We start from the raw sequence: 18,035 nt of genomic DNA on the forward strand, positions 1-18,035 counted from the left end.
TTGGAATCGAGGAGGCGCGGCGGGAATTCGATATCGATTCAAATCGCCCAGAAGCGCGCGCCTTCGAAAATGCCTTGTAGAATTGAATATTTTTCCTATATTACTAGGTACTATAACTTTTTATTGCAATAAGTAAGTCATTTTCAATTACATAGTATTTCAGTATGTATTAAATTATATATTTATGTAATCAATTATATATTTCCATTCTATATTTATATATTCAATGATATATTTCAATTCTATATTTATATATTCCAATTCTGTACACTACACATATTATAAAAAAATACACTATTGCAAATGCAGTCCTGGTAAATCACAATAATCTTGTAGCTGTAGCAATGGGCTTGAACATTTCGAGAAAAAATCGCTAGTGTCATTGTTGACCCTCAGAAAAGTGTTGTGTTGACCTGGGGCTAAAGTCTTCCAACAATACAGAATGGTTTCTCCTTCTTGAACCATCTATAAATACTGATTGAACATTAATTTCCATAGATCCTAAAAAATTGCATTGGGAATCGATGGGAGAAAGAAAGTGTGTACATCAGACGTCATCGAGATGCTGTTTAAGGCGCCGAAAAGTTGAGAGAAAGGACACCTGCACTCGACCAAGCAGATGAACCGAGTAACGTGTACGAGGACAGTCGAAGCAAAATAAGCAGGTGAGATAGAGAGAGTGGCTCGAAAGTAGGCCTTAGTCGTTCAGTCAGTAGTCAACTGCGTCTCTAGACGATTGGTCGCTGTAATGGTAAGTTTCTCAGTGTCTCTGCTTCATCATGTCACAGCACGTCTCATCTTCGACTTAAGAATCTTCATCTTCGTTCACCACCTCGACATAAAATATTTCATTTCCACTACGAGCACATCTCGCGGTCTTCGTTGTGATAGAAATCAGTGAATTTAATGAAAGTAGAACTGTCTTCCTTTTGGAGTTACAAGAATGTCGAACAGTGACACTTGTCAGTGGCTAATATCATTCGAATTGAAACAAATAAGAAGATGCAGGATATACGTATCTCTGCTCCTAAAGCAAGGACATCCTCGAAGACGAAAGTGACTTTCGTTTTCGGAGCTCATTGCCGCGAATCGTGCACCGTGTCCAATCTCACGTACACGTTTTAGTAGAACGACATCGTATAATATACTGCTCGTTTGTGACGCCATAAATCTGGGCCTTAGAGTGGAGATTCTCCTGCATTTTCTTCCAATAAAATGTTGTTTTACGTTTTAATACACAATCGAGTATAAATGAGTAGAAAGCTTCCTTCGACCGCGCCGGAAGCGAAGAATAGCATTGGAACGAAAAGACAGTCATTCAACCGACTTTCATAAGGCATATTACATGGCTAATTATTCCATCGGTGGTGGTTATATTAGAGGTCACGTGAGTAAAAAGTTCGAGAGATCTTATGTTACAAAATACGTACAGATTGCAGTAATTTCCTTTGATAATTATAATGCACTGATGCATCGAGCGTAACAGGAAGTTATAGATATCGTGTCACGCGATTATGTACATGTAGGTATATACTTCATTTATGCTCACGAAAATTCATAAACATGTCTGGATAAGTGTTCAAGAGATTTCGAAATTGGAGCTTCGATTTTGAAACTGAATTCGATTTCGAATTTCGCGCTTCGTCGCGTGTCTCAATGTACAGGCAATTGCAGTGTCTTAATCAGGTCCATTCAGTCAAGGATATTTCACGAGAGCTGCTTTATGAATATGAAAGAGACTCGCTGCTAGGTCGACTAAAGTAATTTCTAGATGCTCGAGTAGATAAACCATTGCGTTATTCATTTACGCAATGTCCAGAGGGTTTCTTTTGAAGAATGGCAAGGCTCTTGAAACGATTCCATTTTTTGTCAGAAGATGATGAAGAGCAGATGACGCAACTTCTCATGAATGTAGAACAGATGAAATACTTTTAGGTCACGAAGTATTTCTTTACTCGACAAAATTTGCAATCATTTTTCTGGCTTCAATTATTCTTTTGCATAGCTTGCAGTACTGTGTCTACTGCTCCTCCTCGGCCTAGGTCATTGTCAGGACAATGATTTACCGTCGAGCATGGAGATCGAGAGTTCGATCAACCGTACGATCGAGGAAGTCGAGCGACAAATCCGAGAAGACTCCAGCCTGCCACAGCTCACTAGGCAGGACATAGTCAGGATCCTCCAGAACATCACGTTCCAGGACCTGGGCTCCATCAAGGACAAGGAGGCGATCGAGAAAGCCAGGAAGCTGTACCAGAGAACTCTGATGGTCGTCCTTCCCTACAACGCTGAAGAATCTCCTGAGAACTTGAACGATCTTTACACGAAGCCACCGATGACTCAAATTATTCCAGACCACTTAAGAGACAACAAGGTTAATAAAGATGAAACGAGAGGGGATTCTGAGAACATGGTGTCAACTCGTATAGCTCACAAGGTGAACCTAAAGGAATCTCAGAGCACGATGAGAAGCCAGTACAAAAACCACAGAGAGACTTACTCGGACATACAGACGAAGGTGCCATTAAAGGAGACGCTGAAACTGGACTCCTCGCCACTTAAGTTCACCTTCAACTTGGAGAACCTCCAGAGGAACGCGCTGACGACCGAGAGAACGACCACCACGACTAGGTACCCAGTTTACAGGAATAACGGGAACAAGGAGCTGGAAATTGTCTACAGCACCAGCGTCACCCAGCAGTCCACCACGAAGACAGCTCCAAAAGAGATCACCATCGATCTGGGGAAGAACGAGCAGAACGTGCTGACGTCCAGCCAATGGCGGTACAATCCTCCTCCGAGTACTAGTAAGCCAACTGTGCCTTCTAAGCTGGACAAGCTGCCATTTTTGCCCACAATTAACGCGGAGACTGAAGACCAGCTTACTGTGTTCTCGCCACAGGGGCTGGAAATGGGTCCTAAGGACACTAAGCCAGGGGCTATGAATTCTGAGAGACCCACTTTCTATGTGACCCCTATGCCCACTGAAACGTCCTCCAAGGCGAAGTATAGTTCCACTTATTCCCTGAATTCTGCTGGATTCCGCTCAGCCACGACCACCACTGCTACCACTAGTATGAGGCAGGAAGTGATGGATCTGCTGGCATCGATTGGTCTGAAGCCAGATAATAATAGTAATGTGGAGGACGTGTACAAGAAGAACAAGGATATCCTGGCGAGTAAGTTTCAGGTACCTGGGAGTAATGGTGTGAGTGGAACTCTGGCTGGGTTGGCTTCGTTTGAACCTGACGCTGCATCGATCGTCAAGCAGAACACTTTCGAGGGCTCTGGGTCTCAGATCAAAAAGGGAGTGGAGAACCTGACTCCAGATGTGCAGCTGCTGTTCCAGAGGTTTGGTCTTCAGCCATCGAAGCTGGACGAGTCCACTAGCACCACTGAGAAGACTACCATTAACCTGAACTCTTATACTAATTTCAAGCCTCTGCCAACTTCTGCTGTGAAGGACCAAGAGATGAAGGAGTTCTTGGCTAGGTTCGGACTCGGGATCAGCGACAATAGAAAGCAGAAGTCGATGCAGGCAGTAACGAAAGCTCCCTCGGTGATCGAGGCAGTGCCAGGTAATATGAGAGGCATTCTGGAGAACCTAGGACTGATCTCCAGTTCTCGAAAGAAATCGAAAGTGGAGAAGAAGGCTCAGGATACAGAACCAGTGGAGACGTCCAAGTTCCATGTGTTCAAGCCTCACGAAGTGAACGTGGATGACGAAAGGCAGAGGAATAAAATCAACGAGCTTCTGGATACGGTGAAGATGGTGCAAGAGGGCAAAGCTGATATCCAGAATGTGAGGAAGGTGGCTACTGACCTGCTGCAGACCACGAAGACCCTGAAGGATGGGCCAGATCCTCTGAAGCTGGAGGAGATCATCAGGACTTATAACGAGGATGTGAAAAATGAGATAAAGAGGCAGGAAGAGGAAGCAACCACCCCTGGCAGCGTCGAGGAAACCACTCTGGCCTCCACGGCTACGACTGGTATTAAGAAATTTATGATATATGTCTTGGGAGGCTGGGAGTTTTGGGTTGGGAGGATGATTCAGGGACTAACAAAATTTCAGAGTGCACTAACGAACCTGTATAACAGATTCAGGCGAGGATTCTTTTCCTGATGTCTTTCGGGTCCACTGGAAGCTGCAGTGAAATGCATTCTGTCGACCTGGCTTTTTCTTATTTTCTTGCGAAGGAAAGAGTCTTTTCCTTGAAAGGACTGAGGAAAGACTGAAATGGAGACAGAGTTCCCTACTTTCTACTATACTCCTTTCTACGAATCCATCTCTAATGAAAAGATACTCTCCCCAGGGTCTCTTTCTGTGACTAATCATTGACTCTTCGCTAAGCTACTTCATCATGTCCCTATTTCATTGTACATACATTTTCCCCTGATTATCTGTTCTCTGTGATTAACCCTTCTGTCGTCTAGAGAGAGAATTCTAAAGGATCTTCCTTCAAAGTGGTCCAGAAATATCTTTCTAACTTGTCAACAGAGTCAACAGAGTCGACAGAAACGGCGACAGATTCAAGAAATGCAGCCTCTGATTTGGACTCTCCAACGACTCCAGCTCCCGAGGTGTCCTCGTCTACCCCATCGACGACGACTGTGAACTTAATGGCTTTGGAAGAGTCTTTCGGGGGAACCAGTGAACCTGAGACTCCCCCACCCCCGAAACGAAAGAGTGGCCTGTACTTCTTGGTAGACTGGAACACCTTCCTTGAAGTCGGCGACGAGGGGCAGGAAAAGATAAACTTAAGGTTCCAGCCGAAAGTTGGCGACAGGACTAGGTTCTTACCAGTGACTGTACCTTAAACCCTTAAGATTCTAGAGCTCTTAAGTATTTTTGAGTCTGTGGGTACACGATATTTAAATTTACTTTATCCATCGTGAAGCTCAATGATATTAGTACATACATAGAATCTAGTTGTTGAAAATATTTAAGTATCTTATCTTATTCTGTGGAATATAATTATGTAAATAGAGATGATAATATATGTTTCTTGTTAGTTAAGACTAACTGATAATTCACCTGCAATAGTTATTTACACACGTTGTTTATAAACTGTTTTGTATAATACATGGAAATAAAACGTTTTCTGAGAAGAAAACGAGGAATTAACATCTGACCCACATAATTGTGAAAGTGTACAATTAGGACGTACCTGTGAGTCAGACAATTCGATTGATTTATAAATAATTCAAGGAGGAAGAATCGAAGAATCTATTCGCTATGCTCGATCTGAGAACCACTGCTCAATATCCTATAAGAACCAAAATATTTGGTAGCCAAGGATCGAGTACAGAGGACTCAGTCCTGCAAATCGTTTCATTTCGTGAAGCAGAAATGCTCTGGCTAACTCGTATCTCTGCAATTTTCTTCTTCTTCTTTTGTGGAATCCTGGCAAGCTGTGAGGATCTCGAAGAAGCGATAAAAAAGTTAGATCACTTTAAAGATATCAAATATTTACGAACTCCTCGCGATTCTCAGGAATACTCCTCAATTTGGCTGGAATATGAATTCAACACAGGCGCTGGGAACAGAGAAGGTAATTACTAAACCTTGGAGAAGCCTCAAGATTTTATGCAGACTTTTATTCCAGAGCTCGTGGTCACAGACATCTCTGTTGACGAATACACAAACCTCCCAGAAGCAGAAACAAAATGGCAATACTTGGAAATAAATGGATCTGGTTACCTTATTCGTACAGAAAAATCGACTCTGTTTTTCTACAAACTTAGTCTCGATAATGCTCCCAATACTCTGAGCAAGGATTTCGCCAGCCTCTCTGTCGAAGGCAGCATAGTAACATTCAAAGTGATCAGTCTGGAGAGCTTTCGATCGACATCCACTCCCGAGATTGACGTGGTGGCTGTCTTATGCGTGGAATCTGATAGAGGAACGTCTTTACAATGGTACAGACTGCTCGATGGAAATTCTTTCAAGTTCTTCTGGTCCTGGCCAGTGCAGAAGCACACAAAGGACATGGAGTTCATTCAGCAAGGGATTCAGAAGAAACTGCTCCTGCTGAACGAAAATGAAATTCGTTTTGGACGACAGAACTCGCCCATAGATATTTATGGCTTCAACATTGATTTTTTAACGAATTCTTTCAATTTTTGGTAACTAGCTATCTTTATCTTTGAGATGCGACATAAAATAAGGAAAATAAAAATTGGTGATTTTGTTTTAGGCTCTGTCAGAGGACCTTCGCCCCGAAAATATTCGATATTCAAGTCTGCTCTATTTACGAGAATATTTTCTTAGCTCTTCAAGGTGCTAGTGAGGTCTACTTGTATGAATATAAGAATACTACAGAAGCCAGCATCTTCCAAGAACTGCAGACGATAAAATCGCAGGATTTGAAGAACTTCGTCTGCTTTGAGAGCGGCTACCTGCAGTTCTTGGCGATATCTGGACCGGAAGCTGCATTGTTCCACTTCTTTGAGGGTGAATTCCAGTATAACGCGGAGTCTGAGTCAAGTTTCGGTAAGATTTCATTCAGAAGAAGACAGAAATAAATATTATGTGTATTTTTTATATTTTTGCAGACATTTCAGAGATCTCTTGGGTCAGAGACGTGAGACTGAACACCTACAGGGACGAATCATTATTATTGATTCAATTACGAAACTCCACTGTGATTGCTTTAGCCTGGCAAGGCCTGAGCTTCAAGAAAATTCATCTACCTAGTAACATTCTTGACCAATTCGATATTTCCATGGCCACAGTGGTCCCAAAATTCGGGTTCATCCTGGGGAATAAGTTCGTGAGGTTTCAGACAAAGCTGAAGGACCTGGAGCACCCCATTCAACACTCTACAGAGAGACTGCTGAGTCTTCAGAGTCTCTTGAACGTAAGTCTGAAGCTCTGAGATACAAAACACTTGGAATATTAAACAATATGGTTTCGTAGGACTCTCTGACTTACCAAGAAAAAATTCTGAACGAAACCAGGACACGTCTCGAGAAAAGCTACTTGAGCAAGACCCAAGTCACAGGAGTCTGGAACATCAGCACAGTAAATGCAACAAATGCTGTGATAACTGATGATGTAATCTATCACTCAGTCACTATTGGCTCGGTGAATCTCACTAGGGAAGAATTATGGTTCGACGTGAACTCTTACGCGGAGGCTTTGAGAGATTTGGAAGGGAAACTCGAGGAAATCGACGCGAACTTGGTCGAAGCTCTAGACTTCGACTCCAAGGAGCTGAATTTCGACTCTGAAGTCGAGATATCTGGAAATATTAACGTTACTGGAAGCCTGAACGTCGAGGATTTATCTGTGGAGTTCATCAATGACCTGGATGTGATGAATGATGCCAGATATCATGATGAAGTCGTCGTTGAGGGCAAAAGGACCTTTTCTTCAATCGAAGCAGAAAATGTGACGATTTATTCACTGAATGGTATCCCTGTGAAGGATATTCGATTTGGTGATTCGATGGAAGACTATGGAGACGTGGACTTCTCTAAGATAAGTCGAGCTGAGGTCAAGGAACACTTGTTCTTCGACAGCATCAATGGCGTTGAGTGGAAGACATTGATGGAGGACATTGTGTGGAAGGATGAGCCCAAAGTCATCCCTGGAGAGACTGTCATTGAAGGAGTGAGCTCTCGATTCTTCTCTGATCATTTATTTTTTAACACAGAAATTAATACGGATAATTATTTCAGACTCTGACAGCTGACACAGTATCTATTGACTTTCTGAATAACCTGAGGTATCCAAAGGACTATGTTTTGGTTGACAGTAGTGGCCCCGCTTATCTGACGGGCTTGAAATCCTTTGATGAGCTGGTAGTACCAAGTCTGAAGAACGTGAAGTTCATAAACGACATAGATGTCGAGGACTTCGTGGTTCTACATAAGGATAACGTTTTGAATGAACTGATCACCTTCGAGAATTTAGAAGTCGATGATACTCTTCAGGTATATTCTTCAAACTCAAATGTAATATTGATTTGGGTCATAGGAAATCGTGGATAATTAAAAATTGCAGGTAGATGGAACTGTAACAAGGATGCAGGAAAAAGAAATTAAGTTATTGAACGAAACCTCTAATGTCTCATCAAATATCATCTTCTCAAGTCTAACAGTCTTGGGAAACGTCACGTTTGAGAATGCACTTTTGGATGGACGTCGATTGAATTTCGAGGATCTACTACTGAAAACTGAAGAGAATGTTGAAATAACTGGGACCAAGACGTTTCTGGGTAACGTGGGAATTGGATCGAATTTAACTATCATGTCTGGAATGATCAATGGACACTCTATGGACGACTTCGTGACTCTGGATACAGATCAGGAATTGCCAAGTAAAATTTTCTCCGAAAGTTTTTTTCTATTTTTGATATCCAAGTTATTGGATGATCCTTAGTTTCTCATCTTCTTTAGATCTACAAAAAATATCATCAAATGTCACTTTTGGGAATGTGACATATGGAGCCACGAAGAAGCTGGAAGCTTTTCTCAGAACAGAAAAGGATTGTCTAAAGAAAATAATTATATTCGATTTTCCACTCATTGTAGACGAACTATCAGTCGATAATATTAACAACACTTCATACCAAGACTTTGCACGAATGCTAAACGAAACGTTCCAGACAGCCAGCCTAGAGAACTTGAAGACAGAGACTTTAAGAGCTGAAGAAATAGTTCCTAAAGTCATAAATGGTGTAGAATTCGCAAACTTCTCCAAGCATTTAGCAAAATCAAGTATCATAAATGAATATACCATAGACAAGCTGGAGACAGATCAATTGAACGTGAAATTTATTAATGGAATCCCTTTCGATGAGATCAAGCTTCTGAAGGATCAACTGAGCGCCTTGATAGTCAGTATATCAGATGGGAATCGAAGTTTAGAGTCCCTGCAAGTGACAGGGAAAGTTAGTACAAACACAATCAATGGGCAAGCCTTGGAGAACTACCTTCAGGAAAATCGAATGGGATCTGTGATCTTCAACAAAAATGTTTCTATTAAGAACCTGACGATCCTTGGGTCAATGAATGACTTAGATTTTCTGGAACGAGTGTCTGACACTGTGCAGAAGACTGATAGAAATATTACAGTGCATGGACACAAGAGATTTAACGCTGTCAGTTGCTCTGTGCTTGAAGCTAAGTCTCTGAATGGACACCTCATGGAGAATATTCTTGATCCACTTAAAGAACAAGTGTTAACTGGTCCACTAACTATAAATGGTAGGTAAAAATAAATTATACTTCTATTTTCTTCAATAACTTACGAATGCTTTAAGGATCTCTGACAATTCTGAACAACTTCAACGCAACTGGGAACATTGGATCCATTTCCTATGAAGATTTGATAAGCAGATTCAAGCCTCTCGGGAAGGACACCTACGAGCTTGTAGGAAACGTTCGGTTCTATAACAACGTGTCCATCGAGAATCTCTTCACGAATGGCACGATTCAGGGGACAGATTTCGGCAGTTTCCTGAGCACCACAGTGGCCAGGAACGAGGACAACGTCACGGTTTTCGGCGCGAAAGTGTTCCAAGGCCCCGTCACCTTTAAAGGAGCCTTCCTTGTGCGTGACAAGCTGAACGACATAGACTTGAAGAGGTTCCAGAAGGCTGTCTTCGTCGACAGGCCTTTCTCCGTGAGAACGAAGCTGGTGTTTAAAGATGGCGTAAGAATTGAGGAGGATATTGAGGTTGAGACTGAGTTTCAGGCGAAGTCTCTGATGGGAGTCGATGTTAATGAACTGAGGCTCGATGTCCATTATTTGAACAGGCCGACTTATATTAAAGGTATCTACGAGAGCTAGAGTAATTGATATGCTGAGAGTACTTGAGGAATTTTTTACAGAGACCATAGCATTCACTGATGTAATCTTTGGTTCCAATATCGAGGTGTCGAAGTTTAATGATTTCGATATGAGGTTGCTGATACCTTTGCACACTGACCAGTCTATACCAGTGGGTGTCTTCAGGTGTCGTTCTATCAAGGTCGATGAGATCAGAATTTTGGGGAACATAAATGAGGAAAATTTAAAGACCATGCAGGAGAACACTTTCATGGTAAATTACTCGAAAGAAATTTGAAAGACAATTCGTGGCAACTAGAAAAGGAATATTCTTATTTTCTAGCTCTCTGGCGAGCAGAATATAACAGGACAGATTAATTTTCGAGGACATGTTAATGTACGACGCGATTTCAATGCGTTTTCGATCAATGGCATCGATCCAAAAAGGATTATTCCCTTAAACTCGAAGACTACTTTAACTGGTGAGACAAAGATTGAAGACTTACTTAAGTTTCGATTAATAAATAATTTGATTTACCATTCCAGGGAATTTTGTATTCGAGAAGCCAATTGTCTTCAACCAAGGCCTTCGAGTAGGTTACCTAAATGGCATAAATCCAGGTTGGTGGGATGGAATGGCTGTCAGGACGAATAACATTACTCCACAAACCATTTCTGGCAAGTGGACTGTACTTGGCAATGTCTACTTCGAGAATGGAGCTTCAGGACCTGAATTCTTGAATGGCACCAATATCACTGCACTAGTAGACACTTTGGCTACCAGACATTTGGAAATGGACGCTCTGATAACTGAGACAGAAGTACCATAATTTCTCCTAGGGACTTTCACTATTTGTTCTATTGGAACTTTACTACTTTAAGCTTTCTGTGCTTCCCAGGAAAACCTGAAGAGCATCTGTGACGATCTGAACCAGTTGAAGCACTTTGCTGAGAAGCAAGTTTACAAATTCAGCTCTTTCGACTATCTGCAGATTATTGAGTTCGATAACAGAATCGTCAGCCTTCACTACTTCGATCTGGATGGTTCAGACTACCTTTTGGTCAACTACGACACTTGCCACATGCACGTGTACCTGTTCACAGGCACGAAATTCGAGCTGCTTAACAGTGTCCCTAATTTTGGAGTGGTTGATCGATGGTCCACCTTCAGACATTTAGATACTGTGTATTTCCTCACATCAGGGCCAGATTCTTGTGGAAGAGGTCCAGTGAATTTGTGGAAACTCGAGGAAGACAACTTCATAGTGAGCTTCTACGTCTCGAGATGTCTCAATTGAAATATTTTGTTCTCCCATTCATCGTCTTGCGATTTTTTTAGCACGTACTGAGCCTTGGTCGTCGAGTGGATACTAGGAGGATGAATCAGGATGCCTTTCTGACTCTGATTAATAAAAATGGGGAAGGAAGGTCTGTGGAAGAAATACACGAGGAATTGGAGAAGTCCTTTTCGTCTTTGGCAGACGAAGATGATGTGAAGATCGTTCTGAAGGGGGATGAGATGCTGTTGACCAGCAGACAGACTATGTCTGAAGAGAGTTTGGATGGCCTGCACTATAATAGTGTTGGGGAATATTATAAGAGGCCTGAGAGAATTAATTTCAGTGCTGGCCTGCTCGAAAAGGATATGTTTCTGTATTATGATGAGGAAATCAGCAAGGATCATATCTTCGTGAGTTGAAATCTGATAATGACTTCCTCTTCGTGGATTTCTTTTTGTGATACAATTAGTTTCTGTAATATTCTTTAGATTTGTAGTAATAATGTGAAGCAGAAGAAGATCTTGCAGACAATAAAGGTCCATAGACCATCGTCATTCACGATCCTGAATTTCGAGGGGTCCATAGAAACGCTACTAGTCTTCGTTGAAAATGGCAGAAGCCTTCAGATTTATGAATACAAAGGCACTGAGATGATTTTATTTTTATGTGATAGATATTCTATTTTTATATCATCTTTACATGATTAATAAAATACATGCATTTGTTTTAGGAATTCAAGGCTTCTTGTACAGAGACACTATAAGAATCAATGTGGATAAATTATTCAGCATCAAAATCAGGAAATACTCGAACCTGGCAAAGCGACACTGCTTAGCTTTAATCCACGAAAATCGATTAACAATCTTGCAAGCGAACATGTATGGTGAAAAGTTAGATATGGAAGCTTTGAGTTGTTCAGAACTTTAATAATTGTTAGAAGATAATTAGTATTGAAGAATATTCATAATTAGTAAGTATTGTGTCTTATTAGGCGAGTAAATGTATTTATTATACTGGTATCCAATTATATTAGATTTTCTCCAAATCTGAAATCGCTCGCGTTGTAAATTGTAACTAGAACAGCTCCATGTACTATTTAAAATTATTTTATTACTATAATTGTTACTATATCACTGAATGCAATTACTATTGTTCCAATTAATATAATTATTTACATATGAAGTCTTTTAATAAATACCTCCCGATCTTTTCGCCTTGTAAAAAGCAATAATTTCATCGTCGATTTCTGGATCTCCAGTCAAAGGAAGTGAACTATCAAAACACTTATCATTTCTAAAATCTGTGACACTCTTCTCTTCTTCAATTTTTTTACTCCTATTATTTTCTAATTCATTATCAATTACTTTGCTCTTCCTAGGTGTGTACTTCAAGGAGTCCCTACTAACACTTTCTACATTAGATATTTCTAATTCTTTTCTGACACTGAAACCTCCTGACTGTGTATTCAATTTAGGACTACTTCGGGAACTTTTTATCAAATCATTTTTGGAAGACTTTATGGGCTCCTCAGGAACATTGAAGTTTAAGAATCGCTGATAAAATGGAACTGAGTAATCTGTCTCTTTAAATGAGAGTTTCGTTTCTTCAGTCTTCTTTTTATCTTTCTGATGAAAATCTGTTTCATCTGTAATAGGGCTTTTACAATTTTCTAATTTAGTTTCCATTTCTGTGGGCATCTTATTTTTTCTGCCACTGTTATTTTTTGATGATCCTTGAGTTTCTTCAGCCTTAGACTTTTTTCTTTCGATCTTGCTAAGAGGTTGCTGGTTTGTATTTTCTAAAGTTAAGTTGACTACATTACAGGAAATGTGTGGGGGGATGATTTTATTTAAAGACTCTTCAGGTGGATTTTTCTTATTATAGTCAATCATTTTTTGATCGTCCAGTTCTTGCTCCAGAGTGACGATATTCTGAGACACTGGTTTCAGAACTTTGAGTTTTCGCTTCTGTTTCTTTGGAGCAGCGCGTTGGAGGATCGAAATTTCGTTTTCTTCGAGAATATTAGGAACCCTCGACTTTTCTTCACTCAAAATCACATTCTCAAAACTTTTTGATTTGTTTTGAAAGTCTTCTCTAACACTGCCTCTATTTTCACCTGATTTTAGTTCTTTTTCTGGTGGTCCTATTAAAAAAATCGATAGTATAACACTGAAACAAAAATTAGAAAGAGATAATTACTTAAATCACAGTGATCTTGGTTTGTCTTCTCTTTCTTTCCTCTGTCCTTTTTTATTCGACTGATTAATAATGCTAATTTTAGTTCAGGAAGCCATTGCATATAAATGACAGAAGAAAGACAGTTGAAATAGGATACAAATTTCCTTGTCCCTCTGCAGAACCATGTTCTTGTAATACTGCACTTTCTTCAAGCAGCTGTCTGAGTCTCTGCTCAGCTCGAAGAACCTCTTGAAACTCTCGAAACAATATTGAACCTTCTTGGGATTGTTATCCCACCGAATCTCAGTATCTGATTCTAAGAAATTTGTGATCTGGGAGTCCAGGTTCTGCTTGTCTTCCACTGTCAGGTCTTCTGAATTCTATGACCAGAATAGTAAATAATTCAACCTTTCTATCAAAATGCTTTTTTCGAACTTACCATCTGTCTGGTCAGTGCCTTAATTCGTTCCTTAAGCCTCTCATTTTCCAATTTCAGCAAGGTATTCTCAGTATGAGCGTCCTTCTCCAGGACCATCCTCACATCGTTCCTTATCAGAGCCACTCTCTGGGCAAATCGACAAGTGGACACAGTCTCCTGCAAAATAAAACCACTTAGTCTCTGAACTAAAAAAAGAACAATCAATTCCATACCTCCAAATTAAAAATCTCAACACTCAAAGTAGCCAGCATGATGGTCACACAGTTCCCCCCCAAGCTGTCCCTCAGAATCGACGTCAGAAAAGAGTTCCTAATGCAGAAAGGTGCATAAAGTGCAACAGCTGACGAAAAAAGGGAAACGGAAGTTCCACGGTTGACTAAAGGCCAGAAATTTTGTCCACGCTCCACTTTCTAATCGCGAAACCACGAAAATATTTTTCTGTGCAGCTTGAAGCAAAAAGCACCATAAGAATAACACTTGCTCGAGCAAATGGTGCTTGAAGCTTGCTTCACAGCGTGGACGCAGGGTCGAAGGACTCTCGACGAGAAAGTAACAGCAAAGAAAAATGGCAAAATAATTATCTCGAGAGGCTTTGGTGACTGAAAGCAGGGGGGGCAGGGAGGAGGATGATTCTTGCGTGTCAGCGAGTCAATTTAGCACCTGTAAGGAATGTGACCCGCGCTCTCCTGACCCAGACACACTATGACTTGCTCCAAGTAATGTAGGCTCAGGTTAATGTGCTTCGCCTCGGCCAGAATGGTGCCGCTTATCGAGCATTTGTAGACGCGCTCGGACCTATGGAAATCGTGCATTGAAAAATCCGATACCGTTACGAAATTTGCTGTGCACGACGAGAAAGCACGCGACGAAGCGCGGGAAAAACGACAAGTGGGTCAGCCTGTGATGCAACTGCTGCAGCCTGGATCGAGGAAGACTCTGCTTTATCGCTTCCTCGATATAGGAAAGGACTTTCACGTGATCTCGATGAAATTGAGGTGGAGCACAGTACAAGCCCAAAATTTTACCATTTTTACCATCTTTATTATGTTTAGCTGAGAGTATTATTTTTACCTTTCTGTACCTGAGAGCCAGCTGACCCAATTCCTGTTTTATTATTCTCCAGAAGAGTAGAAAGACAAATGCAGTCACCAATTTTCTACCACAGTACTCGAAGTACCTAATTTGTACTATTAAATTTCATGTACTATTCTTCAATTCTCCTAATCAATTTTATGCACTTTTTCGTTTGTTGGAGAGGACTTTCTGTGAAATACAAGTTGCCTAATGCAGGCGCCAGTTGCATCTCCAGTGACCCTTGTACCTTCAGTCGATATTAGAGGAACGAACCCTGCCAGGTCCACGAGATGCACTTTCGCTCGCCTATACTGCTCTTCGCCAAACTGCTTCATGGATACCACGATGGTAAAGATGCAGTGGGATCTCGATGATCGAGGATTCATGGGTGTCTCTGCGATGATCCTATCAAAATGAAGAATCATGTTCCCTGTTGCTATGAAACCATGAAACAATAAACTAGAAATGGTCTCACCGATTATTGTCGCCCACCAGCAGCAGCTCCAAAGCCTCCTCCGCGCTCCCCACGCAATGGAAGGTCAGATTCTTCAAGTGCAGTTGACCGTTCTCGGTTTCCTGAATGGTCACGCGTCTGAAAAGTCGATGGAAGATTTTTTACCACAGGACCGAGAAAAAGCCGCGGTGAGACTTTGTCGGCGACCACTTGGGACTCATATCTAGCGATCTGAAAGTCTGTTACGTAAAACTCGCTGACCAGGGGGACTTCCGCCTTCAGTGATCGGGAAAATGCTGATTAATTGGTATTCTCACGAAAAAATATCGCCTTTAAATGGAAAGACTTATCTCCTCGATCACGTCTAGGATAATATGCTTCGAGCGAGGAAAGTCTTAAGAAACGATCTCGCTGAGGTGATCAGACTTTCATGTAACCAGAGTTTGAAGTGGATTTAGAATGGAAGGACAATTCGAAGCTCAAGAAGGCCAGAAAAATTCCTTTCTATTACTCAATTAAGCGAATTAAAGTTCGATTGATTTTCTCTGGCCACAGGAATGCAGCAAGAAAGGAGGAAGGATAGGTGACGCTGCTGCACCTTGCGCGATTGCTCCATATTTGCACTCGAGTCGGAATCACAGCTATTCCAGGTTGCATTTTCCTTAACAGAGGACTTTTTGCGAAATAACGCGCGTATCCGCGTCCGTGGGGCCCGAGGGGCCTCCATTTACGTCACACTGAGGACTTACGGTAAATCTTCCAATCTCGTAACCGCCTGGTCTCGCTGCCTTCGATCCAGCAGGTCGTAGCCGTTCTCGTTGTAAATCTCCAGATAAGCCACCTCGACGGAGTACAAGTTTTCTGCACGCTGCAGATTTAAGGGCGTATACAGTTCCCTCTGCGTACAGCTCGCTTAGAATATGCAACCTTTCGTATCACGTCGAACAGGTACTCCAGGCACCTGGGTATGATGCCGCGGTCATTGGGTCGTTCCTGCTGCCCAGTTATCGTGTAGGTTTTGCCGCTGGCTGTCTATGGGTAGACGTGCGTTTCGACATTTTCTGTGAAGGGCCTCTGAGACGAGCAGAGTTGTGGTGCAGGGGTTTGAAATACACGTGGAAGAGATTCATCTGATCTTCGTTAGAGGTATTCCTGTACACTTGCACCACGCTCTGCCATTGATATTCTGAGCCTCACCTGGCCGTAGGCGAAAATGGTACCGTTGTAGCCGTCGAGGGCACTTGAATAAAGGAAATCGCATGGCTGAATGATGAGGACTCGATCGAGGAGCGCGTTTCGCGCTAATTAACGAACGATACTGTTCCTTTTACCTTTCCACCACTGGCTTCGCCACGTTCTCGAATACCTCTCCCTGTGTTGTGGATTCTTCGAGTATTCGGAAGAAACTGAAAGCATGGAACACCACGAGTGTCTCGTAAATCTTAACCGAGAGACTCGCGCTGTCAATGTCACGATATCTCACGAGAAATTCCACGACTCTGGACGATTGTCGGGATAATCTTTCGACTTCTGCGTGGGGGCAACGAGGAACAGGAAATCCTCTTCGACATTCTCTTTGGGACGGTGATAAACTTGGTGATTCTTTAACAAAATGTACAAAGGATTTACAACCCTTTCCAGTGTAGTATAATATGTAATATATATACACTCATACCAGTATATCCTTCTCATTCTTCTGAGGCTTCAATCTGGCGAAGACTTTGATAGCATTCTTGACCATTTCGACTGCATAATACTTCTTGGTTATCAAGAAAAACGATTCTATGATCGATTGTCGTCAACTTCGGGACTATTGAAATATATTCGGGTAACGTAATGAGTGTTTTAAGTAAGCAGCAACTGCAGCCTATCTACTCTTGCATGTACTACAAAATGCACAGCCTTTAGACAGAGGTTTCACCACGAGAAGATTGTTGTACCTGGAGACCTGGAATCTTACAGTATAAATTAAAAACTAGTAATTATTTAAACCATATGAGGTGGTAAAATAATAATGAAATTTTAAACCATAAATGTTGATGAAGAGAACAAAATTATCGGGACATAACAAAATAAAAAATGGGGAAAGCAGACGAGAGGGGGCAACATACATGCAAAATAGGGTCAACGGAAGAAAAAAATTTTTAATTTGAGCAAAAACTTTCAGGATGACCACTGGTCAGCTGACTGAGGTCCAGTGAGGTCCAGTGAGGTCCAGTGAGGTCCTGTGAGGTCCAGTGAGGTCCAGTGAGGTCCAGTGAGGTCGAGGGCCCAGGATCCCGAAGAGGGTCCGCACTCCCTGGAAGACCCGCGACGAGTGAGACACTCGCGCTCCTGCAGCGGTATTTATACTATCCCTAGGAAGATGAGAAACCAATAAGAGAAGTTCTTCAGTTAATTAGAACTTCCAAAAACCACCTAAGTCACATATTTCTCTTTTCGAGATACTGGCGTTTAAAATTTTCAGCTTCTGTACTGTCTCATGAGCTCCTCTCTTCTTAAGCCCTTCCTTCTAACTGAAAAAATTCTTCTAATGCCCTTTTCCCTTCCATAAATACAGATTCTATATTCTAGATGTGAATTACCTCGAATTTTCCGAAAATGTGATATAGATCATTTTACCTTACAAGCACAGATACATGGGTGAAACTAAATTCCCTCAGTAGGCAAGGCAGAGTCGAGTGCCCCAGCTCCCTCCCTCGACATCTCGATATCTCGCGCCGCGGCGTCGCTTCGATTGATCGATCCACCCTCCCAGAGGAGTGGAGGAGGCGAGAGGTCGCGGTCGCCTAGGCGACGACGTCGTCGTCGTCGCGACGTCGGCGCAGT

The 18,035-nt window shown here is 41.8% G+C and overlaps 3 protein-coding genes across 3 annotated transcripts; 2 read left to right on the forward strand and 1 right to left on the reverse strand.

Moving 5' to 3' along the window:
• Nucleotides 1-1,345: 1,345 nt before the first annotated feature.
• LOC143181443 (uncharacterized) lies at nt 1,346-5,109 on the forward strand. The gene is made up of 7 exons (XM_076381826.1): nt 1,346-1,438; nt 1,487-1,526; nt 1,577-1,760; nt 1,820-1,839; nt 1,891-1,943; nt 2,006-3,992; nt 4,502-5,109. Exons 1-7 carry the CDS (start codon nt 1,346-1,348, stop codon nt 4,819-4,821), a joined length of 2,697 nt encoding a protein of 898 aa, XP_076237941.1. The 3' UTR covers nt 4,822-5,109.
• A 244-nt stretch (nt 5,110-5,353) lies between these two features.
• Nucleotides 5,354-12,191, forward strand: Fs(1)n (female sterile (1) Nasrat). Its single transcript, XM_076381827.1, has 16 exons — nt 5,354-5,555; nt 5,610-6,129; nt 6,201-6,496; nt 6,559-6,863; nt 6,923-7,618; nt 7,687-7,941; nt 8,012-8,327; nt 8,407-9,216; nt 9,273-9,785; nt 9,844-10,055; nt 10,125-10,263; nt 10,328-10,602; nt 10,681-11,046; nt 11,121-11,471; nt 11,550-11,703; nt 11,792-12,191. Exons 1-16 carry the CDS (start codon nt 5,354-5,356, stop codon nt 11,986-11,988), a joined length of 5,607 nt encoding a protein of 1,868 aa, XP_076237942.1. The 3' UTR covers nt 11,989-12,191.
• LOC143181533 (kinesin-like protein KIF6) lies at nt 12,130-17,448 on the reverse strand. The gene is given in 14 exon segments (XM_076381975.1): nt 12,130-13,202; nt 13,205-13,332; nt 13,397-13,619; nt 13,679-13,834; nt 13,891-13,987; nt 14,339-14,473; nt 15,026-15,157; nt 15,228-15,344; nt 15,956-16,074; nt 16,134-16,238; nt 16,404-16,446; nt 16,538-16,612; nt 16,690-16,808; nt 16,882-17,448. Coding segments are annotated over 14 exon segments (2,469 nt in total). The 5' UTR covers nt 16,948-17,448; the 3' UTR covers nt 12,130-12,248.
• Between the last annotated feature and the right edge of the window lie 587 nt (nt 17,449-18,035).

This window comes from Calliopsis andreniformis, chromosome 7, assembly GCF_051401765.1.
Source record: "Calliopsis andreniformis isolate RMS-2024a chromosome 7, iyCalAndr_principal, whole genome shotgun sequence".
NCBI classification, from domain to species: domain Eukaryota; kingdom Metazoa; phylum Arthropoda; class Insecta; order Hymenoptera; family Andrenidae; genus Calliopsis; species Calliopsis andreniformis.